This window comes from Protopterus annectens, chromosome 4.part1 (genome assembly GCF_019279795.1).
Source record: "Protopterus annectens isolate FY-2018-M chromosome 4.part1, PAN1.0, whole genome shotgun sequence".
Classification (NCBI taxonomy): domain Eukaryota; kingdom Metazoa; phylum Chordata; order Ceratodontiformes; family Protopteridae; genus Protopterus; species Protopterus annectens.
The window spans coordinates 172,632,828-172,658,862 of record NC_056734.1 but is presented as its reverse complement, the minus strand read 5'-3'; the positions used below and the strand labels follow the sequence as shown (position 1 = coordinate 172,658,862).

General features: G+C 40.5%; 1 protein-coding gene across 2 annotated transcripts in view; it reads left to right on the top strand.

The window, feature by feature from the left end:
• LRRC34 (leucine rich repeat containing 34) overlaps window positions 1-26,035 on the top strand; it is a 958,875-nt gene that overhangs the window by 325,395 nt on the left and 607,445 nt on the right. For both annotated transcript variants that reach the window (XM_044070081.1, XM_044070080.1), the window contains one exon: window positions 9,983-10,066. In XM_044070081.1, coding sequence (XP_043926016.1) covers window positions 9,983-10,066 — 84 coding nt within the window. The remainder of the gene's footprint in view (window positions 1-9,982; window positions 10,067-26,035) is intronic.

Sequence of the window (26,035 nt, the reverse complement as noted above, 5' to 3'; positions counted from 1 at the left end):
CTGACTAAAAGACAATATTGGACGCAAAGCCCATTAGAGCTTTCCTATCAACAGAGAAAGGGATGTTGATCCCTGAAAGGACAATGTTAGGAAGAACAAAAAATTAACCACACCATAACATAAATGACATACCAAAAACGATGGAGGGAGGGAGAGGCTACTGCAGCAGTGATCATTCAAACATCTATTGTTATGGCAAGTTTACTTACACAACTGCACTGTATTCATCATATTGATCACTGCTGCACTAGCCTTAGCTATGTGGGTAAATTACCTTTGCTTACTGCATTTAGGAAGTGGAAGGAGAAGAGTCCAGGAACCCCTGGAAAATGGTCTTGGAAAGCCTGATCTAGACCTAGAGAAGGAATTAAGCTTACAGTGCTTTTTAAAAGTATGTACAGAGGACTATGCTGTTGCTTCTAGAATATTTCTAGAATCCAGTCCTTTCCAAAAATCCATAGATCAAGACAAAGCCTGGTAGAGTGGACCTTGACCCTGCCTGGAATAATTTTGTTGTGGTGATTATGACAAAAGGTAACAGCCTTAGACAACACTTTTGAAATAGTCTGTTTTGATACAAGCTGTCCTTTATTAACTTCACAAGAAACCAACAATTAATCTGAACATCTGAATGATTTAGCTCTGTCAAGATAGTACCAGAATTGTCTGTGGGCAGCCAGGTTATAGTGTATTCTTCCTCCCTCATTTTTGGGTTCAGGAAAGAAAACAGGGAGTTGGATAGTTTGGCTTGAAGTAAACCCGGATACCACATTAGGCATAAAAGAAGGTTTAGTTCTCAAATAAATCCTATCCCTGTGGAAAATGAGGTAGGGTTGACTGGGTCTGTATTATATTATTGAAAAGACAGGTCAGTGAACGGCACTTAATATCAAAAATGCCATTCAGCCAACTATTCATAGTGAGATCATACAGTGAAGATCAGAAAATTTGCCCTTTCCTCACTGTAGTGCGATCTCAGAGTTGGTATATATAATTAGGGGGGGGGGGTATTTCCGATGCAAGTGCCTTTCTTGGACCTGTCTTTTCGATAATATAGACCCGGGTTGACTCACCATAAGAGCCTGCAACTCAAGATACTCTTCTTGCAGATGTCAGAGCAATGAATTCAACTGTTTTCCATGTTAAGAACCTCAAGTCAGCCAGGTTAGCTGGTTCAAATGGAGCAAGTGTTAGCTGCTCTAACACAAAATTAAGATCCCAAGGAGGGGCCACCGATTTTCATAGTGGCCTGTTTTGCAAAACCTCCTTCAAATACATTTTGGCATGAGACTGCATTGAAAGAGGAGGATAAGAATAGGATAGCACCTCACACAAATATTGTAAAACCAGAGAACAACTAGCCCTGAATGGGTGCTAGTTATATTGTTGGCACCAACAAGAAAACCTTTTCCATTTGCTAATATATGACTTTCTAATAGCAAGTTGTCTTGCCTCCATTAGTTCCTTCTGCACATCCTCAGTAAAGAGGTGCCTAAAAGACCCCATCATCCAGGCAGTCAGTTGAAGTTGATTTGGTGTTGGAATGTATCAGACGCCCATGTTCTTGTGTGAGTAGATCTCGTTTGTGAGGAAGCTTGTGGTAAATGCCCCTGGCTATTTCCAAGAGAAGGGAGAGCCATAGTTACCTGAGCCAGAAGGGAGTCATCACAATGACCTCTGGAGGATTCCTTCTGAATCAAATACCTTGAATATTACTGGAAAGGGTGGAAAAGCATACAGGAACATTCCTATACAAGGCAAAGAAAAGAAAAGACATCTGCCTTCCAGGCCATCTTTGACTCTACCCTGTTCCTTGGTAGCCTCAACTTTGGAGTGTTGGGAGCAGAATCTTGACAGCTGACTGTTCAGAGAGGAGGCAACGAAGTCTACTTGAGGAACTCCCCAGAGATGGATCAAATATTGGAAGACCCCCCCCCCCGACCTAGTTTCCATTTGTGTGCGTCTGTCATTGTCCTGCTCAGCTTGTATGCCACACAGTTTTACTTTGATGGTGTGTAAGATGTCTGTAGAGTCTGACTGTTCTGTGAAGCTATATCCCAAGCTAACATGGGCTAAGCTGAAAGGGGGTACAACCTAGTACTCCCTTGCTTACTGATGTACCACATGACTATAATATTGTCTGTAACAACTTGAAGAGATCCTGAAGACCAAAGGTGGTTCAGAGAGCGTTGAGTGCTTTAATCAGGGCAAGCACCTCTTTTATATTAATGTGCTTACATCTGTCCTTTGCGTCCCACACACCTTGAAATTTTATCCCTCCTGACACTGCCCCCCAAGCAAAGTCAGAGGTGTCAATGGTGACTGACTGCTTTGGAACAGGGAGGGAGATGGGGAGACCTGGATTTGGGGATATTTGTCTCCACCAAGTAATTTCTCTTCTTACAAATTAGAATTTGAAAAGACAAGGGCTGTTGGTACTGGGACCAAAGACACTACAGATACCACTGTATCTTTCTTATGTGGGGCCTTGCCAGGGGTGTCGTGAGAATCATAGAAACCATCAGACCCAAAATCCTGAGATATTACCTCACAGTGACCAAAGTCTGAGTTAAAAACCATAGAAATGGATCTAGATATAGATCTATTTTTCTTCCTGTTGAAGAAAAGCTCTTTGAACTGCGTTGTCTAGTTGACACCCCAAGAACACAATCCTGTGAGAAGGAGTCAAGGAAAGACTTTTGAATGCTGTCTTGGAATTCCAGCCTGTATAAGAGGTCTTTCACCCAAGAGGGAGATTCCTGACACTTTCAGAAAGACTCTGCAAATGATAAGCAAGTCATCTGAATATGAAAAAAAAATAATGATACCTTGTAGCCTGCAGTGAGCTATAACTGGAGCTAGATACTTTGTGAACGCTCTTGGTGCAGTGGATAGTCCAAAGAGTAAGGCAGAGAACTAATAATGTGAACCAGACACACAAAACTTTAAGAAATGTCTGAAGTCTGGATGAATAGGGATGTAAGGGTAAACATCTTTTAACTCTAGTGTTATCAGGAAACTTGAATGAAGAGGAAGAGGTAAGAGCATGTGAAGTGACATAATTTTGAATCTGGGCACTATCACAAACAGATTTAGAAAATAAATAAACAAATAAGTAAAGATCCAGAACTGGTTCCCAAGCATATTCCTTCTTTGATACTAAAACATCCTTGAATAAAACCCCTTTCCCACCTGGGTAGGGTGAAATGGTCCTGTCACTCCCTTGGACAGCATGGAATGAAAGGCAGGTGGAAATAAGAATCTGGTCTGGAGGATGACCAGTTACTCCCTGGAAAGGAGGAATTTCCTCTCATATGCATTTGTAAACTTGACGAATGATCTTCAGAACCCATTTATCTGAAGCTATCTGTTGCCAAAGAGAAAAGTGGAGGTTCAGGCTTTCTGGAAGACAAAAAGGGGTGCCAGAGTTGGGGGAGGGAATCAAAGTCTCTTAAGTCTTTAGCCTGTTTTGGCTCCACCTCCCTTACCCATAATTTCCTGTTTCTCCATCAATTCCCCGGATCTAGTTTGCCACCATTCATGTCTGCAACTTGGTCTTTGGCTCCATTTGACTTTTTCATATTTGAAGAGTTAACGCAGTATATTTGGTTAGATTTTTTTCTTTCATTACCCCTGTAAGTTGTTTGCATTCCCCTGGTAGTGTTAGGTAGTTCAAGCGTTACGTAACTAGTGTAGTTCGTCTTCCTTTACCCTTCCCGCCCTTTTCTTTCATTAGTTTTTTTGTGGTGTTTTTTTTAGTGTTTTTGTTCTGTAGCTGTTAGTAGAGTTTTAGATGGATAAGGGTTTTAAAAAGTGTGTGTCCTGCGGGCACAAGTTGCTCTCCCAGGACATGCACCTAAAATGTGTATACTGTCTGGGTCTGGGGCATCTGGATTCAAGATGCTCCATTTGCGAGAGCTTTGGCTATTGAGTTATCAACAAGCACAGGGCCAAACTTGTTTTGAATAGAGTTCTACCCTCTGGCTCTTCTGCTCTTCCTTCTTCTTCTTCTTCTTCCTTTAGAGTGGCTTCTCCCCAAACTCCCAAGACTAGGCCCAAGAAATCCCGGTCGCAGGACTTCAAGCAGGCAAAAAGGGAGAGGAAGCAATCTTCTTCAGCCTTTATCTCTGGAACTGCTCCCTTAGGTTCACTGGATTCAAAGGTCCCCAACTTTCGGCTTTCCCTGCAACCCCAGCTACAACATCAGGTCTGACATCTTGGAGCCAATCACCTTCAGCACCCAAACCAAGTAAGATATCTTCTCCGTCTCCGAGCATTCCAAGCAACTTCCTGGTCAAAGGGATCTGGCACATGGGATCCTCTTTCCGTAGACCCTCCAAACCATCTTCAGTGGCTTCTTCTATCTGGCCATCAGGGTCAGTGGGCAGCATGAAAACTTCTGATCTAGAGCAGCTGATGAGGTCTCTTTTGCAGGCATAGATGCAAATTGGCCTTATCAATTCAGATCCAGGTCCTGCACTGGGAACCTTAGCTCTATCCTTCTGGCTACCTCTTTCAGTCCCTTCCGATCTGAGGTCTTTGGGACCGGCTGAGTTTCCACCCTCAGGATTGGATCCAACGGCTTGGCTATCTTTGGCTCTATCATATTCCTTGGGGCCATTGGCACCTTGGAGCCTTGGCATCAAAGCTGCAGGTTCTGGGTCGGAGTCAGTGGTCCCTTTTTCGGGATCATTATTTCCTCTCAAGTCAGGGATTCCACTTTGGACAGCTCTGCTCCAATATCAGCATAAGGTCTATGTGCAACTCCCTTGGATTCAGAGCTATCTTTGGTACCCTTGGGTTTTGGGACCCTCAGATAGAGGCCCACCTTTGGCTTAGCCTTTGATGTTGTAGAGAGGATGTTCTCTTCTAGAGAGAAGGGTTGGATTTCTCCAGATGGCAGTCCTTCCCAGTTTTTGTCTGGTCTTCTGGCCAGTCATAACTCTGCTATGGACCAGCCTATGTCAGCCAGCCTCCAGTCTACCCCCATGGCAGGGCTTACTTACTCTTCCCCTCCTCTCTGCTTTCATCAGAATGGAAGGTTTTGGGGAAGAGAAAGTGCATGAGGAAGCACAAGGATTCCCCAGAGGAGTCTCTCTCCCAGGATACTGACATCAAGGAAGGAGAGGGTTCCCTTAAGTTCTCATCTGATGATAACTCTTTTGGTGATTTATTGGAGCTACTTCACTAGTGTGGAGGCTGGGCAACTGAAGCCTCCTCTTCAGAGGAGTCAGTATTTCTGGAAGCCTTTAACATAGGTCCATCCACACTTTGGGTGGTTCCTGCTTCAGATGCCCTTATACACCTGGTATTCCAGAGGGCATGGCAGGAGCCCACCACACTGGAGCCCATTCCTAGAAAGCCAGATAAAGTTCTCACCCCCATCCCCAAAGACAGACCTCATTGGAGTAAGTGGTCCAGCAGTCAATGCCATTGGTGTGGCAGCAGCCAACAAAAAGGAGATTTTTGAGGAGAGCGCCTCAATTCACCAATTGAACAGGAAGTCTAGGGTGGTGGATTGCTTAGAGAGACATTCCTATATCTCATCAACCTTTGTATTGCACTTAACTACTTGGCAAGACTTCAACAGGACCTAGTGTCTGAAGTACCGAGTACCCTCAAAACACAGCATTCTCCAAAAAATGCTGGTGACTCAGTTGTCCACCTTGGTTTCCATTGCCAGTGTTTCTAAGAGACTCGTATCAAATGAGGCTGATGGAGCATCTCAAGCATCATGATCGAACACCTAAACATCGATTTTCTAATATCGAACCTAAGAATATTGAAACCCCAGGGAAACACGCACGTTGGCCAGTACAAAAAAAAAACAAAAAAAAACTTTGCATTCAAACTAAGTGGGGGCTTCACTCCCCACACTGCCCCATGTGGAGGACTGTGACCCCCACTCCCCTAACTAAATATACCAACTCCAAGCTCGCTCAACAGTATGGAAATTACAAAATCTGGTGAATGGCCAAGGGAAATCTTTCCCTGCATTAAATCGGCCATTCGCCGTTTTTTTGCTTTCGATATTAGAAGATCGATGTTTAGGTGTTTGATCACCTAAACATTCGATCTTCTAATGCAGATCCGTATTTTCTGAGGGACTGAGAAACCTCATTGTTCTCCCTTGAAAACATTGGTACATTCTGGAAATAGTCTCAGAGAAAGCGACCCCCCATGGGGAGAATCAGAAACTGAACTCTCCTTTGAGTCTGAAATCTGAAATCTGTGGAGAAAACCCTGCATCTGTCCCTTCACCCTCTTGTCCAGATTCAGAATCTTGAATCTCTGCAGGAAATGATGTATCCCTCTTTCTTTTACCAGAAAGTACCTTATAAGAAAAAATCAGTAGCCCAAATTAAACCCTGTGCCAGACCCACAAATTACTGCTGTGTAAGGAAGCTTGAGAAGGAGTAGATATATGCTTAGTTTTCTGCTTAATTTTGACAGAAAAAATGGGTCCAACAGTGTTATTAATGATAGCAACAGTTTCTCCAAGGATGGGCACAACATTCTGACAAAATAGGGAAGCCTTCCCTTTTCCCACTCCCAGGAGCAACAAGAGTGGATCTCCCTTGTCTACCGCGGGGACCCCAACAGCTGTAGAAGATGTGGCTAACCCCTGGTCTATGGTGGCTGTAGGTGCTACACCAGAGGGATTTGGGGTAAAGGATAAGAGTTCTGATGTACATTAAATGACCATGGTAGAGCCACACATTTGTGGCTGAGGCAAGTTGCTAGCGTGCTATGGTGGCAAAGGCTGTTTGGTAAACGTTTTTTTTTTTTTGGCTGGGAGGACCGACCATGGGACTGATAGTTTTTTCCATGGTAAAGCCAGAAATTATACCTCTTTCCCAGTGAAAACAAGCAAAAATGGTCTCTTTTGAAGTAAAAATAAAACCTGGACTCCCAGCTAAACCTGAAATATTCATGAACTATTCTAAGACTAACATTCTGCTATTAAGTGAGAACCTGGCAACATTTCAAGACCCCATAAACCCTGAGAACACTGCTGCCTATTCAGAACTGTTCACAGAGACCCTGTACAAGCGTGTTAATAGCTGCATAGAGGCAGCTGTACCCACCAGGAAGAAGTACAGAACTAACTCAAAAAACAAGCCACCCTGGTGGAATCACAAAATCAATAGGCTGTATAACAGGAGGAAGATCATGGCAAAAATTAGGAGGTTCAGCACCCAGCAGGATAAAATCACTCTCATCAAACTAAACAAACAACTCAGAGAGCAAATAAAGTCTACCAAAGCCAGATTTGAGGTAAGTTTGGCCTCCCAGGCCAAGGACAACCACAAAGCATTTTTTAGCTATGTCTGCAACCTCAAAGGCAATACACAATTGTGTTCAGAGCTCATTGTAAATGGAGTCATCTATACTGAGCCAGAAGATACAGCAACTCTCTTTGCTGTTAAATTCAGCTCCCACTTTACCCCTCTCTCCCCCTCAGCCTTCCCACAGGAAATATAAAATATAACCCCCTCCTATCGCTGGGGAACAGGCCTTTATTGACCTGTCTAAGACCAAGAACACTGCATTAATGGGCCCAGACAGTATCCCAGGATGCCTTCTAAATAGCATGAAACATGACCTATCAGGGCCTCTGGAATTACTATTTAGCTGTAGCCTCTAAGCAGGTTTTGTACCTCATGAATGGAGAAAGGCAACAGTCAACCCTCTGCACAAAGATGGGCCATCTGCAGACCCATAAGTCTCACTAGTCTTATATGTAAAACCTTGGAAAGAATTATCATGGAGATGATCAATGGAGATATAATAAACCTCCAGACACTGGACCCAATCCAGTTTGGTTTTATCAAGGGCAGGTCATGAGTACCTAACCTGGTGGACTTCTTTGAGAAGGTCACCAAAGCAATGGATGAGGGCAGCATTGTTCACACTGCCTACCTTCACCTGGTTAAGGCATTTGACACAATACCCCATTAAGGCATTGTTGACAAACTCAAGAGGTTAGGTACAAACCCATATGTCACCCAGTGGAGAGCCAACTGGTTCACAGACAGGACCCAAGAAGTTGGAACTGGGGAGTCCACCTCTACAAAGAGGTCAGTCACAAGTGGAATCTCTCAGGGATCAGTCCTTGGACCGCTTCTTTTTGGCATTTACTTCTCGGAAATCATGGTCAATGTCAGTGGTCTCTGGCTGACTAAATTTGCATATGATTGCAAATTAGGAGCTGTCATTGAATCTCACACTGACACAAATGTTCTCCAGGAGGGGCTGACACAGACAAACAACTGGTGTCAGAGCCATGTACTAAAACTAAATGCCAAGAAATGCATAATAATATCCTTTGGGAAGTCATCCATCCCTGTAACTATCATATTGAGTTGACCCAGTAGTCAGGGACTTAGAGACACACACACATAGTAATCTAGCCTTTGACTGTCATGTGTTTACAGTGGTGAGGAAATCATTCTATATTGTACAGCTTAAACAAAAGTATGGCATCTAAGTCCAAGGAAGTCATTGTTCCACTGTATTCGGCATTCATCAGACCTATCATTGAGTACAGTGCCCCTTTGGTATGTACCTAACCAGGCATATCCAACAACTGGAATGTCCACAGAGGTTCCTCACTAAAAGAGTACAGGATGCAAGTAAAATGTCCTATGCAGGCCGCCTCAAGGCCCTATCCCTGTATTCTGTCTCTTACAGGCTTTTGAGGGTAGATCTATGCCTGGCATACAGGGCATTGTCAGACCCCAGTCTGATAGATCTCCTGCATAGGACACAGGTAACCTGTAAATGGTTCATCTCCCAAACCCCTGTTTACACTTATCAAGGGTATCAGAACTTGTCACAGATTTGGGATGCATGGCTAGACTTAAAAAGCCACAAAATGAGCCAGCAAACTGTGATATTGTACCAATGACCCTTTATTAAGTCATATAAATAACAAACTGTTAGAACAGCAGAAAGAAACAGACTGGTTTCGGCTAATGATAGCCTTCCTTGGCTATCATTAGCCGAAACCGGTCTGTTTCTTTCTGCTGTTCTAACAGTTTATTTATATGACTTAATAAAGGGTCATTGGCACGGTATCACAGTTTGCTGGCTCATTTTGTGGTTTGATATCGTTCATTGGAGCCGTGCAATTGCCTAACGCGCAGGGGCCTTTTTGGCTGTAGACTTAAAAAGGCCCTTGTGGTCTTTAGTGTAATAAACACCTATGAACCGATTAAAAAAAAAAAAAGGTTTTCAGTTACTTTAAACAAGTTTTAAATTGACAGGAGAAAGAGTGCTTCTGTTTAAAAGTACAGTACAGCATTGTGACATCAGTTAAAACACAAATTCTTAACTTTAAAATAGCCTTCCTGAACAGGAAAGTGTAAATAATTAGCAAAATTATTAAATGGAAGTTTATCCTCAAAAGGACACATCTACACAGCAAAGGAACTGCGCAAGCCTACCGTCGATCCTTGAAAGCCTCAGAGGAGCATACTCTTCAGTGGCAATAAAGTCCTGAAGGGCTTTGCACCCAAACTTGTCTTTTAATCAGCTCACCTCATGCTGCCCGATAGTGTTGGGTGAGTGGAAGATGCCCTGAAAGATTGGAAGCTTGACAGGATATAACCCATAAAGTTAAGGCTACTGCAGCAGTGATCACTATGATGAATATATTCAACTATATGGATTTAAACCATATCCCCTATCGTATACTAAGGCTTTTCAGTGTCTTTTGAGGGATTACTTTTATCTTATTCCTAGATTTGATTTTGTAATGCTGATAGGTAGATTAAACAGAATGAAAGAAATGGAAAATGAAAGAGAGAAATTATTATATCAGCATGACTGTGTTGTAAAATAATCAGTTCAGACTCATAGTTTACATTATTAGTGATGGCTTACTAGCTCACAAATGAAATGTACTGTTTCTGAATTTAGAAGGTTGAGGAGATACCTGTTTTTGAAATCCTTCCTCATTCTTTATTTTTATTATTAGGAGACTCCAAGTCTTCGTCATCTAAACCTAATGTGCAATGATATTGCTACCAAAGGAGCAGAGTTTCTAACTAAAGCACTTCTAGTAAGTACTACTATTTTAAAGATTTCAGTTTGCAGTTACACCTTTCTTTGATTGCTAACATTCAGTTCTCAATGTATTTATGTCACTGCTTATTTGAAGCGCATTGTTTTATGCTTAAACATATTCCATATGGGACTGCAGCTTTTTGGAAACATAGTGCATTTAAAATGGTTCTGTGATGTGGGCTGGAATTCTTAGATACTCTGTGTAGTTTTGAGCAATACACTAGTGGTCCCAATTTGTAAACACACCACTGTGCAGTAGAGCAGCTCTGCTGTACAGAACAGTGTGGATTTTTGGAGCTGCATGGAAATGTGGTAGGCTGTGGCCATGACCTGTAATAATTTGGCCATTGGATATTCTAGTGCATTGCACTTCAGGGATTCTTGAATAGGATTCATAGACATCCTTTCTACATAGCAACTGTGCAGAGCAGTATACAGTATGCATTAGTGTACACAGTTTAGCTGCATGTAGCTCTGCATTCCAGTAGGATAACTGATTAGGGGGAAGCAAAGCAGCTTCAGTTTGCTCTGGTTGCTAGCTCAGGTAAGCTTTGTGTGTGTGTGTGTGTGTGTGTGTGTGTGTGTGTGTGTGTGTGTGTGTGTGTGTGTGTGTGTGTATATATACTGTGAGATTGTGTGAGTGGTTGGTGTATGTACTTGAAGGCTTGTTGGAAAAGCATGTATGCATGTGTCTCTGTGCTTGATGCCACTTGCCTGAAGTGATGTAGTTTGTATGGATGGGGACACTGTGGATTTACAGTCAGCTGATGCTATATGTGTATGTACATTATGTCTGCATGTATGTGTGGGAGGGTAGCTGTGCTACTTACTTGAGTAGGATGCTAGGGCATGCAGCTCAGCAGCTGTCAAAATATGGGAACAATACAAGGCAAGTGATCATGGGGAGGATAAGATGCCTAGCCATGTACACCTTTAAGGAGACACACTTAAAAGTACTTGCCACCATTTTTGAGCATCTAATAATGTTCATCTCCCAAATTGAGAGTCACCATACATGATAACTCTGGGGTAAATTTTTTCTGCTCATGTAGTCATTTAGACTAGCCTTAAAATTAGTGAATGTGGTACTTTGACCCACAGAGGGAGCTTATTCCATTGACAAAGGTATATATTGATATTAGAACCTCTTCTTCTCATAAATCTTGTTTATTTCTTGGTATAGATTTGGGTCCTCAGTGTAAATGTGTGTAAAGCCACTGGTTTTGTGAATAAAGAGGAGGTCTAATAGCACTGAATCTTTCATGGTTGATAGGTGAGACATAGGTCACCTCAAAGCAGTTGATACGCTTCTGAGTATAAGCAGGGTTGTGATATCTATCAGGATAGTATAGTATGTACCAAAGATAGCATTACATTCAGTGATGGTCTAATAAGGGCAGAGTACGGTGTAATGCTGACTTCCTTGGATCTTGAGGATATTCCCTTGGAAACTGACTGGACCAGATAGTAGGATTTCCTGACTATGGTGAAAATGTGATGGCCAATTGCGAAAGAGTTGTCCACATAAGTGCTCAGATCACTTATGACTGTGTCTTTCTGAAGAGGAGTACCATACCATTTATAATGTATAAGGAGGAGCAGGGATAATACTGTCCTGCTGGCAGTTATTAGCAAACTTGTTTAACCACACTTGTGGAATATTGACTTGGATGTCTGCAAAAAAAAAAAATTATGAAGGGGAGTAGGCCTAGCACTGAACCTTTTGGTACCCAACTAATTGCAATTTTACATTCATAGGAGGAATCAGCAACTTTTACAACTTGGGATATGTTTAATAGTCAGTTTGCAGTTCAGTAGACAGTGCAGGGACTTGCATAGAGTTTATCTAAATTTTCAATAATAGTGTGGGGCATGTTGTCAAAAGCCTTTTTATCAGGCTGAGATAAGCCATATACACTGTCCAAAGCCTCAGTAACATTTTTAAATAAGCTGACTAGGTTCTGGAGACAGGACTTGTTCTTCACAAAAACAAACCGACTGGGGGTCTAGATCAGTTAAGCTGTCCTTCTGTCTTGTAGTATTGAGTTGTGCTATGGCACGTTCCATGGATCTGAATATAAGGCTAGTGCAGCTTATGGACCTATAATTACCTGAGTCTGTAGCGGGGATCTCCCTTTTGTAGAGGAGTCACGGTGGCTGTCTCCAGACATCAAACACAAGAGCTGTGGACAGTTTCAGTAGAGGCTTAGATTATGTATACTTAGCACTATTGGGAATACACCCTGGTATACTGCCTGGCCCCATGGGATCATTATTTCTAGCCTTTGTCAGGAGTTCTAAGACTTGTTTCAAAATGAGTTCAGGAGAAACTAAATTTTCAGGGATTGTGGTGGTAAACATGTAGGTAGTTGGGGGGAGGGGTAAATTTTGTACTGAATTTGTCTTTTAAGGTATTAGCTATATCCTTGACATTGGGTTGTCTGATATAACTATGGATGAGCTCAGTGCATTGTTTGACATTATTGTTAAGTTTTCTGACATACCTGAAGAAAAATTTGTAGTTTCCTTTCACAGCCGTAGCAACCTTAAACTTGTACTCCACTTGACATTTTCTAATAATGCTCTTAAATTTCTTGTGGTCACATTTCAGTGTGATCTTGATGTAGGAAGATGGGAATTTCCTCCAGCTTTCTGTTATTTTCATCTTTAGTACCAGAGTTTATTAATACAGGAGCTCTACCAGAGAAGTTTTTTTCCTGAATTTGCCATTATATTTATGGTGGACAGGTACTGACGTTTCTTTGCAGCTGTTTAAGTATTGATACATTTTGGAGGTGACTGCAGCAGTTCTGTTGATTGGGTCCATTTGCATGGGATTATTGGGAATTTTGCTTAGGTCTTCTACAAACTTGAAATAGGTTTGCCCTGGAGGAGTCCATAAACATGGCCTTACTTTGTGGTAGAGTGATACAACTAGGCTTGACAGAGAACTGAACTGATTTGTGGTCAGAGTTCATGAGGAGCTGTGCCGGCGGACTCAGGCAGGATCTAGGTGTAAGGAGTACATCACTATGAATTACAGCCATGGCTTCATAAGATAAAAGTTTGAATTTTGCTGGAGTTAAAAAAAAAAATAAGAGTTTAAAGTATGATTAAAACTCATGTTTCATTTGAGGGGCAAAGGTGTACAAGATGTCCTGCAGAGGGTGATGGTGTTAGATGGACCTCTGTGAGAGTGGCTATCATGATGTGGTACACGGACGTGTTATGACAATTCCCTGTTAATAAAAGTGTTCAAACATGTTGATTTTTTTACATTGCTTCCACCATTTCACAAAAGATGTTAAAAAGTAACAAAAAGCTATTACTTTGATTCTGTGCTTTGCTTATTTTAATGGCTGCAAAAGTTACAATAAGCAATGCACAATATTGATGTAATAGCTTTTTGTTACTTTTTAATATTTTGTGAAATGGTGGAGGCAGTGCATACAGTTAGTTACAGAGAACTTTTGAGCAGGCTACCTGACGTTGTTTAATGCAGTATACCTAGACTGCATGCATTATTCAGTTTACTACACCAGCATTCTCATTGTTGTTTACTGCAATATACCTAAACTGTATGCATCAGATAGTTTACTACACCAGCATTCTCTGTAAAATTAATTGTCATAAGAGACAATCTCCTGATATATTTCTTGAAAACAATACACTAATTACTTGGAGAATTATACAGTGATGTTAAAAAAAACAGCAACAAAAAACAAACAAACAAATACAAAGCATACAGTATCAAATCCACCCAAGCCAGCTGCACAAAGCAGTTTAGAGCCTGTCATTTTTGCATACATTGTAATCCATTAACAAATTATCTCTTTGTAATTGTTTAATTGTGTCTTTAAAATAAAGTCCATGCCTTCAGAAGCCTATATTACTACTTTTGGCCATTCATTGAATTCTGTAAATAAACATTGTCACCTATAGCCGTCTCTTGTCACAACAACAGCAGTCAAAACGGTTTACCCAAGATTCAGCTCAGTACATGCCAGTTAGTTACCATATCCGCGGTGGTGGTGCTGCGGCAGCGTTGTCGCCTCACAGTAAAGATGCTGTCCGGTTCGATTCTCAGCTAGAGCGTCTTCTGCGTGGAGACATGCGTGAATGGGCGTACCTTCGTTGAAAGTTGTGCATCAGGGCTGGTAACTTGGCACGTAAAAATCAACTACCAATCATTAGCGGACCGGAGTTCCGCTGTGGCGACCCCTAACCGGGAAAAGACACAAACAAACATAACAGTTAGTTACCACACATTATTGTTTCTACAGTTTGTACTGTAAAAGCAGGCAGAATGAAAATGTGGAATTAGACAAGCAGCCATATATGAAATAATCAGTATTCCAAAGGAACACATATTTCTCTTTTCTTTTCTGTGAAAGATTGAACTAAGCTGTAAGTTCACTTTGGTTTAAAGCAGAGTCCTTCATTAGATTACTGTTGCAGTATTCCTGATAGGAAGTATCTGCCAAGAATACTGTATGCCTGTCCATTTTACAAAAGCTTGGTCTCCTTCCTGTTGTGTCATATGTCCAACCTTCGCCCTACACGTAAGACTTCGTGGTGGTACTTAAGGGATGTGTGGGCACAAACTTCTTCAGAACTTTCTTGATGTCAGTCTTTGAAGAAAGACTGTGTCTTACCTCAGTCTATCAACCATAGTGCCTGTACCAGTTTCATTTGTTTTAGGCAGATAAGTATTCCATTGAGGACCTTTACTGTTTCACTTAATTTTTGACTAAAATTGTTCAATTTCATGTCATCTAAGACAGGGAAATGGGACTACAGTTAACAGATCCTCTATAAGGATAGTCAGACTAAGTGTTTATTTTGTCTGGGCCCAGAACATAATTTTAGTGAGTACACTATTTGTAAATCTTTCATTTCATTACAATAAAAAGTTGTCTGGCATCTCTAATGATTTATCTTGAAAACAAAAGGCTTAAGCAGCTGTGACCTCCAAGTCATCAATCCTGGGTATCCCTTAAGAGAGGTATAAACAATGAGAGATTTCTGTTGTCTGGTCAGAGTCGAACATCTCCATTGAACCACATGATGATTCTGCCAAATGTTCGACTTTTCTCCCACTTCCTCTTCCAACAAGATGTAGGTTTTAGGCATGTTCCACCTGACTGAGCAAAGCCATGAAAGGGGAACATTGGCTGATGATGCCTTGTGCTTTACAAGACACTTTATCTGCATTCCTGACACTTAAGTCACAGGCACCAGCACCTAAATACCTGATAGCTTTGTACAGGAATCCTTCCTCAGACCATTCTGTGATTTCAGTGGAACTGACATTTTCCAAGCTCCTTTCATTTGCAAATGCTTGACCAAATGATAAGGATAGGGCTATGACTAGGTAAGGAAAGAAAGGTTACACCTCTGCAACTCTTTCTTTCTGTGCCATCGACTACCAGACCCAAATGACCAGATATCTGTGGTCTAGTTTGATAACATGATTAAGGTTAATGTCTAATATTTCTAACTGTCAATAAAACTGAATTACAGATGATGCATAGTTATACTACACAAGCAGCAAGGCATCAGTGAAGTTTGGTTATGATGGTGCTGCTGATGCCTCTTCCAGGTCAACAGCTGTTGGTTTGGTTTAAAGGAGGTATTCTTGACTTCACTTACAGTCCTTATCAGATGATATAAAGACTAAGCTTTTAGATGCCCCTTTGGATAAAGACAACTTTTCTGGACCAGCATCTGCTCAAATTTTCCTGAAACTGCATGAAAGGGGGAAATTATGCAAGATTTTAAACAGCCTTTTCTCTCCCCTGTACCAAAATTCCAGATGAATTATCTCTCTAATGCTGGACCCTTTTTCAATAAAAGCTAAAAGGCCATAGCAAAAAGGGAAGAACTTCACTAAGACAAAGTGGAAGAATAATTCTAAGACAAACTTCATAGGACCTAAAGGATATTTTGGTGGTAAAAGGTCCAATTTATAACTATTTTCTCCCCTACCTCTCTTCTCTCCAGCTTGGCCAACCCCCTTCCTTTGTTTTGGGAAGATTCTCTCAGTGCCTTCACCATTGGAACATGATAACATTGGAGTTCTGGCTTCTCAGCATCATCCAGAATGGTACAGACTTTCTTGAAAGCTCACTCAGGTTCCATCAAGAATTGCCTAAGTAACCAAACCAACAACACCTCTGTTTTTCACTCTTACTAGAATTATTTCACAAGGGGAACATATAACCAGTCCCTTCTCATCAAAATGGACAGGGATTTTATTCCGGCTGTTTCTTGTACCAAGTAAAAAGAGCAACTGTAGACCCATTTTGAACTTATTTACCATAAACACTTTCCTATGAATCCTAAAATTTAAGATGTTACCTATTCAAAGCTTATTTCTTATGATTCTTCCACCAGCTTATCTAGTTGCCTTGGATCTGAAGGATGCTTACCTTCAGATTCCTGTACATCTAAATCACAGAGAATGCTAATGACCTTGTAGTTTGGGACTTCATTTTTAATTTTCACCTTTGCCCATTAGTGTTTCCACAGCTGTAAGAGTATTTACAAAATTTCCAGCACCATGGGTAGCTTTCTGCAGAGTCCAAGGTATCCACAGTTACATTTATTTAGACAACATTTTGATTCAGACTACTTCAATTCAGAAATAGCTAGCAGGACTTACAATTCACAGTGGACCTGATTGTTTACCTAGGTTTTACTCTATACCTCAAGAAATTCACCGTGCAACTTTTACAGAAACTGTTTTTCCTAAGATGTCAAATGGACACTTATTTCATGATGGCTTTCCTTTCTCAGGAAAAAAAGTCCATTTCTAACTTCATAATCACAATACCCTTTGATTCTAGAAGTGATCTCTGCAAAAGAGATTCTGAGAGACCTGAGATTTGGGATATCCACAATACTGATGATTCTATTTGCCAGATTCCATACGAGGAAGACTCAATAGTATCTTAAATCAATTTGGACACAGCACAGCTAACTGTTGAACTTCCCAATTACTCTTTTGCTTTTTGTGAAGAAAAAATTTCTTTTGTGGATCAACCAGATAGTACTCTATCCAGGAGGGCCTTTTATGGTTCCTGCTACCTATCAGAAAGTTCCCATGGATGCTCCGGACCTGCCTTGGGAAGTCTTTTCAGTGGGCATGAAAGTCCCAAGAGTATGGTCCAGGCACATAAACATGAACTAAATGTCCCAAGAGTATGGTCCAGGCACATAAACATGAACTAAATGAAAGCCCAGATCTACAGGTCTTTCAACGTCTTTGGTCTTCAGGAACCTTACAAGTCCTGTCAGACAATACAACAGTCTTGTAATGTATCAACAAACAAGGAAAATCCTACCACCTCGGTAGGCTAGACATGATGGCTTGGGATATTGCTATGCACCACAATCTTTTTTCTTCAAGCAACTTATATCCCGTCAGAGATGCATTTGGTGTAGATTATCTTAGCAGATCCAGGGCAGACCATCACAAATAAATACAAAACAGAGAGGTCTTCCTACAACTTGTCCATCATTGGAGAACTCCCCAACTATATGTTTTTCCTCCACTCTGAACATACATCTCAGACTGATGCTCGTCATGGATCACAATTGCAGTAGCCCAAGCCCTGGCCACCTTTGCTTTGTGTTCCGTCCATGTTCTCCATTTTCAAGGAGTAATTGATTCTGTTCCTATAAAAGTCAGTTGGAGCACAGAATATTTCAGAGCTTTTTTGCCACTGAAGTGAGTGTTTCTTCGGCATGTCCATGATTATGTAAATTGGCTAATGATCATTCAAGAGCTAGGCAGATAAGTTCCTGTTTGGGAAAGCCTTCCTGTATTACTGATTTTATGACTAAAGCTTTTACTTTTTTTCTGTCAATTTCTGTACTGTTAATGAGAAACAAAGTGAATTGCTCTGTTCATATATGGTGACGACTTTGTTGTTATGTTGGTGCTTGTGTAAACTTTTTGTGAGAAAAAGTTAATATTTTGACTAAAATCTCAAATTTTTATTGAAGTTTTTGTCTTAGGACAGGCTATTATGCTTGGCAGGGACATTCAGTGGTTTACTTATTACAGAACCATTTGTTCTGTGCCATTCTCCATGTCAACTTTTCAACAGAAAGAAACAGACCCAACATTTCAGACCTTTTTCTTGACTTACCAATGGAACAGCAGTCAGTCTCTGTGGTTCTTCCTTTCCCAGCAAACAAAAAGAAGAAAATTAAGTAATCTTCAAGGGTTACTCTGTCTACTAGTCTGTGGCATTCACTGGTGGGTGACTGTTGTAGCCAGTGGTTCTTCCTCAGACCACACATCTTTTCCCACTGTAATCTTGTTGTAGTCTTCCAAGCCACCAAATGCCAGGGATTAGCCACATTCCCTTTGGCTGTAGGAATGTCCTTAGCAGGCAAGGCAAAGCCACTGTTGTTCTTGTATGGGGAATGAGCATAAGTGTCTTCACTTGGCATTGGTGGGGATGCAGGGGTCATTGTGCCTAAGGGTTGGGCATTGTTAAGGAAGAAAATGCTTAATGAGAAAAATTTCAGTCACCCATTACTATTTCCATGGACAGGATAGATTTACTGATTTCCCAGGGAAGTAACTACTACTTTTTCTTTTGTCTTCTCGAGCTACTGGTAGAAGAAGAAAAAGAGTTCCTTCTTATTGACAGTATTTTCCAGTCAGAAAAACAGTCAGTTCAGGAGGATAAATGTACCTAAGAGGAGTATTCTCAGTCTTAGCAGTCTGATTCTGAGGAAACATATTGATTCTGCTTTCCCTGCTGAAGAAATTTCTTTCAATGACATATTATCCAGTATGACAGAGGTGTTCAAGTTGGATCAGAATGAAAGTCCTGTGGCACAGAAAATGTATTATTATTTGTTACATATACATATGCCTAAATCTGCAGCTATCCCTTCTGTTTTGTTTGCTTTAGAAAATGGTTTTCTCACTGCATCAAGCCTCCATGATGGGGAACCTTTGACCCCTAAGAGGTATGGCAGGTTATATAAGGTGCTCCGGACAAATAAGTACCTGTTTTCTAAGTCTTACACAGAACAGCAGTTATTTCTTTATCTAAATCCCTTTAAGTCAGACAGGTTACTGCTACTAATCTCACTCTTACTGACAAAGATAGGAAAGCAATGGATACATTGGGGAGGAAAATGTATTCTTCTAGTATTTCTAACTTTCAGTATTTTGATCTGTCAGGCTCATATATTAAAGTTTTTGCTTATATTTTTTAAGAACATGTAGAAGTTAATGGTTAACATTCCTTTTTCCAAGGTAAGGAATTCATTAAATGCTTCTGTGATAGCAGTTTCTCTGGTGATAAAGCATACTTTAAAATGTGCTTATGATGCAATGGATTTTTCCTGTACAGCTGCTGAATTAGGATCAGTTTAGATGAGATTTGCATGTCTTTGTAATCAAAGCCTTTCTATAGATATTAATTCTGAGATTTTAACTTCTGTAGATAAGGAGAATCTGTTTGGCCCTTCTGAAGCTGAAGTGCTGAAGAAGTATGGTGAAAGGGAAAAATTGGTGCAAGGAGTGACTCAGAAGGGTTTCCAACCCTTGTCTTTAAAACCAAATTTTCCCCTCTTCACAGCTTCCTTTTCCAGTAAACAGATTAAAGCGCAAGGAGCCAATAATCAGGGTTAAGAAAAAAAAAAACAATTGAAAGAAGACACAAAAGAGAAAGGAAAAGCCTTCAAATCTCAAGGACAGCCCTCCCAGTCAACATGACTATCCGCCTGCTCGGATTACCATGCCCTCTCACCCTGTCAATCTTTTTACAGCCCTGAGACTTCTTGGTCAGTTATGACATCAGTTAGTCTCAATTATTTAGGTTTTGAGTGTAATCCAATAGGAATATTCTTAGAAATGGAAATCCCTTCTTTCTTTTTAGGGGATTCCTCCTTACCCAGGGAATCAGATTTTTCTTTTTTCTCCCATTCTGCACAACATGTGTCTTGGTGAGTAATTGAACCATTGCCTGTCAACCTCCTAGGCAAGTTATTATTCAAGGATATTCACTAGTTCCCAAACGGGAAGGATCCTAGAGGCCAGTATTGGATTTTCTCCTTTAAATCTTTCTGTCAAGCTCTCAAAGTTCAAGATGTTATCAGTTCAAAATCTTTTTACCTTTGATTCCTCTTCTAGCTTTCATGGTAAAGCTGGACCTAAAGGACGCCTACCATCACATTCCTATTGCTAAATATTTCTGGCTTTTCTTAAGATTTTCTGTGTCAATATGACATTATCAGTTCTTTGTTTTACCCTTTGGTCTCTCCATTGCACCAGGGATATTCACTGCCTGTTATTGCTTATTGCAGATTTCAGAACATTCATATCTTTTCTTATTTAGATGATTGACTTATCTTTTCAAACTCTTTTTCCAGCTCTCAAGGGTTTCTAGAAATTACTTTTTGTTATACTCACCACAGCTGAGCTCAAACTGAAATTGTTCCAGTGGGATCAGTGCTCCACGCCAGTTAACAAATTGTATAAATAAATCACCATTACATAATATCAATTATTAACCCCTCCCATCCCATACCCCCTGTCACATAGCCTAACCTATATCCTTCTCTCATCCCTCCTTTTCTCATACCACCACTCTACCTACATTAAACTCAATATTAAAACATAATACTCTTTCACATTATACCCCTCCCACTATTACTTTCTGCTCTGTTCCTTGCCACCTTGCCGTTATCTACTTAAAATCCCCTACCTACCCAACCACAAACCCTCCTCTAACTGTCCACGCCAACTTCAGCATAGCACCCCACATCTATAACGCCACCAAAAATGAGCTATTCTCATATAGGTACCTCCATTCAATTACTTCTCCACTTACTTCACTAAAACACCCACAAACATCCTCCAAATATTTCCCCCAACAACTCGCAAAAAATCAAACCTTCAATTATGCGGAGACATATACCCTAACTCTAGCCAAATCTCACCCAACAAAACACAGCCAGCATATATAGTAACCCCAAACCAACAAAACTAACACACCACTACTCACCAACATATCCAAAAAACAGTCTGACATCTTCTTAATTAATGTAAACCTCAGAAGTCCGTTAAACAAAATACATGAATTCTATGCTACCCTATCCCTGTACATTCCTGACATTGCTATCCTAACCAAAAACTGGCTTAAACCCCACATAAACAACAATTACATCACATCCCCTGGCTATAACATCCTTACACAAGACAACAAAATGAGACAGAGGAGTAGCAATTATATAAAGGACTCTCTCAACTTTGAGAAACTGCATGGAAATGTTCCAGATCTAGATAACACTGAACTACTAGCCTCTCACCTAAAAATCAAAAGCAATAAACATATAATCTTACTAGCAGTGTACATCCCACCAAAAAAACAACTCTTCCGCTATAGAAAACCTGCTGTAATGGGCCTTGGCTACATTTAGTCAAGAAACAATCATAGTTGGAGATTTTAATATCGATTGGCAAACCTATTCTTCTGAAAACCCCTTCAATTACATAAACTTACATGGTTTCACCTAATTTATACATACACCCACAAGAGTTGACAAAAACAGCAACAAACAATCTATTCTCGACAGGACCCTGACTAATAAACCCTCACTGATCCTTCACTCAGGTTGTCTACCAGACAGCCTAAGTGACCACCTACTAACCTTCTTTCTAAGACACCATAACTCACCCACAAGAACTACATCATACAAATATGTAATACAAAAATTTTCACCACCGGCACCTTTAAACAATTACTCCATAACTATAATTGGTCCCCATTAAAATACCTCCCATTAGATGCAGCAGTCGAATACTTCAACAACAAATTTCTAGATATACTAAACACACTGGCTCCTATATAAGACACATAAGATCTAAAATCTAATTACTGTCCTTGGCTCACAAAGGAAATCAAACAGCTACTAAAGTAAAAAGATAAACTCTAGTACCAACATCTGACCAACCAAACCAAAGCCTCCCTCGACAACTACTGTCACTTAAAAAATGTTTGCAAAAAACAAATCAAGGCCGATAAAAAAAATGTACTATACAAACATGCCACACAAGCATCAAGATAACCCACAAAAATTCCAGGGTTCTATGAAACGACTTATCCATCCAGGCAGTACATCCACCCCCATCTTCAGATACCAAAAACTCACCAAAAATTATAGCATCCCAGTTTAACTCCTTCTTCATACACAATAGTCCATGTCAAATCACTCTTCCTGATATCAATGACTCCCCACCACATTCTCCCTCCAATCTATCCTCCTTCTTCTTCTTCTTTCAGCTGCTCCCGTTAGGGGTTGCCACAGCGGATCAACTGTTTCCATTTCTTCCTGTCCTCTACATCTTACTCTGTCACACCAACCACCTGCATGTCCTCTTTCACCACATCCATAAACCTTATTTTAGGCCTTCCTCTTTTCCTGTTACCTGGCAGCTTCCTCCTTAGCATCTTTTTCCCAATATACTCTGCATCCCTCCTCAGCATATGTCCAAACCAACGTAATCTTGCCTCAATGGCTTTGTCTCTAAACCTTCCAAGCTGGGCTGACCCTTTAATATACTTATTCCTAATCCTGTCCATCCTCATCACACCCAGTGCAAATCTTAACATCTTCAACTCTGCCACGTCAGGCTCTGACTCCTACTTTTTTGTCAATGCCACTGTCTCCAACCCATATAACATAGCTGGTCTCACTACTCTCTTGTAGACCTTCCCTTTCACTCTTACTGGTACTCGTCTGTCACAAATCACTCCTGACACTTTTCTCCACCCACTCCATCCTGCCTGTATTCTCTTCTTCACCTATCTTCCACACTCACAAATACTCTGAACTGTTGATTCTCCCTCCAACCCATCCAAATAGGTCAAATAAAGAAATTACTGAGCAAACTAAAACTTACAACTCTTGCTGCCAACAAACTACCAAATGACTTCTTCAAATTAGCAGCCAATGTCAACTGTTTCCCAGTATCAATACTGATCAATAGATCTGTCACTGAACAGTATGTAGCTAAAATTTGGAAAATCTCCTATGTAATTCCACTCCATAAAAGGGGCTCCTCCTTAGAACTCCACAGCTATAGACCTATATCCATACTATGTCCGCTTTCTAAAGTCTTAGAAAAATGCATCCACTCACAACTAATGCAGCACCTACTAACCAATAAGCCACTTGCCAGTTCACAACACCAGTTTTGACCAGGCCATAGTACCACCTTTGTGCTGCTCAAATTCACCAGTACTGTTAACCAGCTAAAAAAACAATGGCTAAATGGTCACCCCAATATTTCTAGATACATCTAAATACAAGAATTGGCATCCCTTGACATATCTAAACACCCTCTCGTTTCCAAAATTATCTCTCTAATCATCATCAAGCAGTCAAATGGCATGATGACCTTCCCTCTCTGCTTCCCATAACAGTAGGTGTTCCACAAAGCTCAGTGTTTGGGCCTCTACTCTTCTCGGTTCTCACCAATAATCTGCACACCGCAATTAACCATGCTACCATTATACAGTACACAGATGAGTCCACTGTCATCTACAACACACCCACCCTATCACAACTGCAAGAAGTTACCCACATTTTTTTTGTGCCATTGAATCTTTCCTAGATAAATACCAGCTCATTTTAAATCACAATAAAACCAAACTAATGCTGTTTCCCAACAACTATCACAGAACAAACTCCCTTAACCAGAACGTTAAAATCACCTCATCTAATCACATTCTAACTGAACCCATCCCTGAAACTAAGCTACTAGGTATCATTATACATGATAAGTTAAAAATTGGCAAGCACATGTCACATGCCATCAGAAAAGGGCCACATTAAATTAGGTTCTGTTTATAGAATGAAACCTTACTTAACCAACTCTTCAAGACAAGCAGTCGCCAGGAACCACCTTCTATCCATCTTACTCTATGCCTCTCCTATACTCACAAACCTCAAGAAAACTGTCTTAAGCAAACTCGAATCATGCTACCACAAGATATCCAGATTTGTCACCAACCTGCCCTACCGAAACCATCACTGTCTTGCTTTTAAACAACTCAAATGGCTAGAACCTCCGAACCTCCTAACCTTAAACCAACTTACCCTAACCCACTCCATAGTTTACCTACCTGACAAATGTCCAGCCTTACAGAATCTAGTTCAAATTCACCTTAACAGCAGGACGCTATGATCCTCTGAAAAACTACTGCTAAAAGTTACAAAATCCAACAACAGCTTTGCAAACTTAATATATTCTAATAATGTCTCTAAAACATGGAACTCTACCCCTCAGAACATAGTAAGCACAACCAACCCAGCTCAGTTCAAAACCTGCTAAAGAGCTATCTAAATAACAACTGGTTATGCTCCTGCTCTTCACCAAGCTGAACTTATTTGACTCCTCTCCACCTTCTCTCACACTATTGTTCTTTTTCCACTTTATCCCTGTTGTAAATTGAACTTTGAAGTTTTCAAATGTTATTTGGCAAACATTGTTGAGTTGCAGCTCCATTGTATACAGTTAATATTTGATCTGTATAATTTTGCTGATTCTGTTAACTTTTGTACTGTGTTACTATGTGATTTAATGTGGAGCTTCTCTCCCTGGGCTTCTGCTGAAAATGGACAACTAGCCCAGTCATACTTCCCTGGTAAACAAATAAATAAAAATAAATAAATAAACAGCATGTCACTTCCAGGCAGGGTACACATCATGTAACAAGGGCACTGGCTTCTTTGTTAACTTTCTAGAAAACTGTGGACTGTAGAGGTATTCTGCAGACAACTACTTTGTCCTCTGTACGTACTTTTACAAAGCACTACAAATGGGCTTCCTTTTCCAGATCTAGAACAGACATTCCCCGGACATTCTCCAGGGGCTGCTGGAGTTTTAGTTATTAACCTTTCCTCATTTTTTTTCTTGTAACTCCTGACTGATCTATGGGAATATAACAGAAATGCTTAGGCTACTGCAGTGGTGATCCATGTATTGAACAAAGTACAGTAACATACCACAACAGTAGATGGTTCACTGTTATAGTAGTCATCCCTTCTTCCAAACTCTTTATTTTTTCTTTCATTTGTAGTTGGCAGGTTGGGTTGATTTTTCACCCTTTTTATATAATAATGATATGATGATGTCCTTTTCATTCTTTCTCAATACATGGGTTCAGATCCTATCCTCAGATTTGACTCAGCAGCATACTCCAGCCTTTGGATCCAACTGTTGAGCACCTCCCTCTACTCATAATGCCTTAGTCTATCCCCATTACTTCAGATCTCATTTGCCACCATCCTGCCCAGACTCAGGTTCTCCTCTTGAGTTGTATTGAGCAAATTATTGTGAGTTAATCCTTTTATTGTTTCTTAAAAAGTAGATGATCTGATTTTGTCGAAATTTATCCTCCTTCTTAGTGTTTTCGCTGGCATTAAGATTGCTACTATTTTAATGTAATACTCCTCTCTTATCATAGCTGGTATTGACTTTACCCTTTAATTAGGCTAATCTTTTAAATTTACCATTGTTGGTAATTATTATTTCTTTCCTTTTTCTCTTCTTAATAACAAAAAAAGTTCCTTTTCCTTACACTGACCTTTTGAGGTATTTCTTTATTGTACTAGTATTCTGTAATGTTATTGTTATCTACCATGTTGGCTAAACTGGGTTTCAAAAAACTGCACTTCTGGGCATAAAATTCTGAATTTGGATGCCCACAAGGAGTGAGTATATTGCCTCTGAGCTGGTCACCTGGATATAAATTATTCAATCTGTTCAACCTTCAACTGACGCAATAAGTTAATATTAAAAGGACTTCTTCCTGCTAAGTCTACTCCATCTTTTGGGGCTTGCACCCCCTCCACAGTTGTCAAGTCTGTTCTGCCAGAGCACAGAAAATGCTCCCACCCTAAGTCACCCAGGACTTTGTCGAAGCCA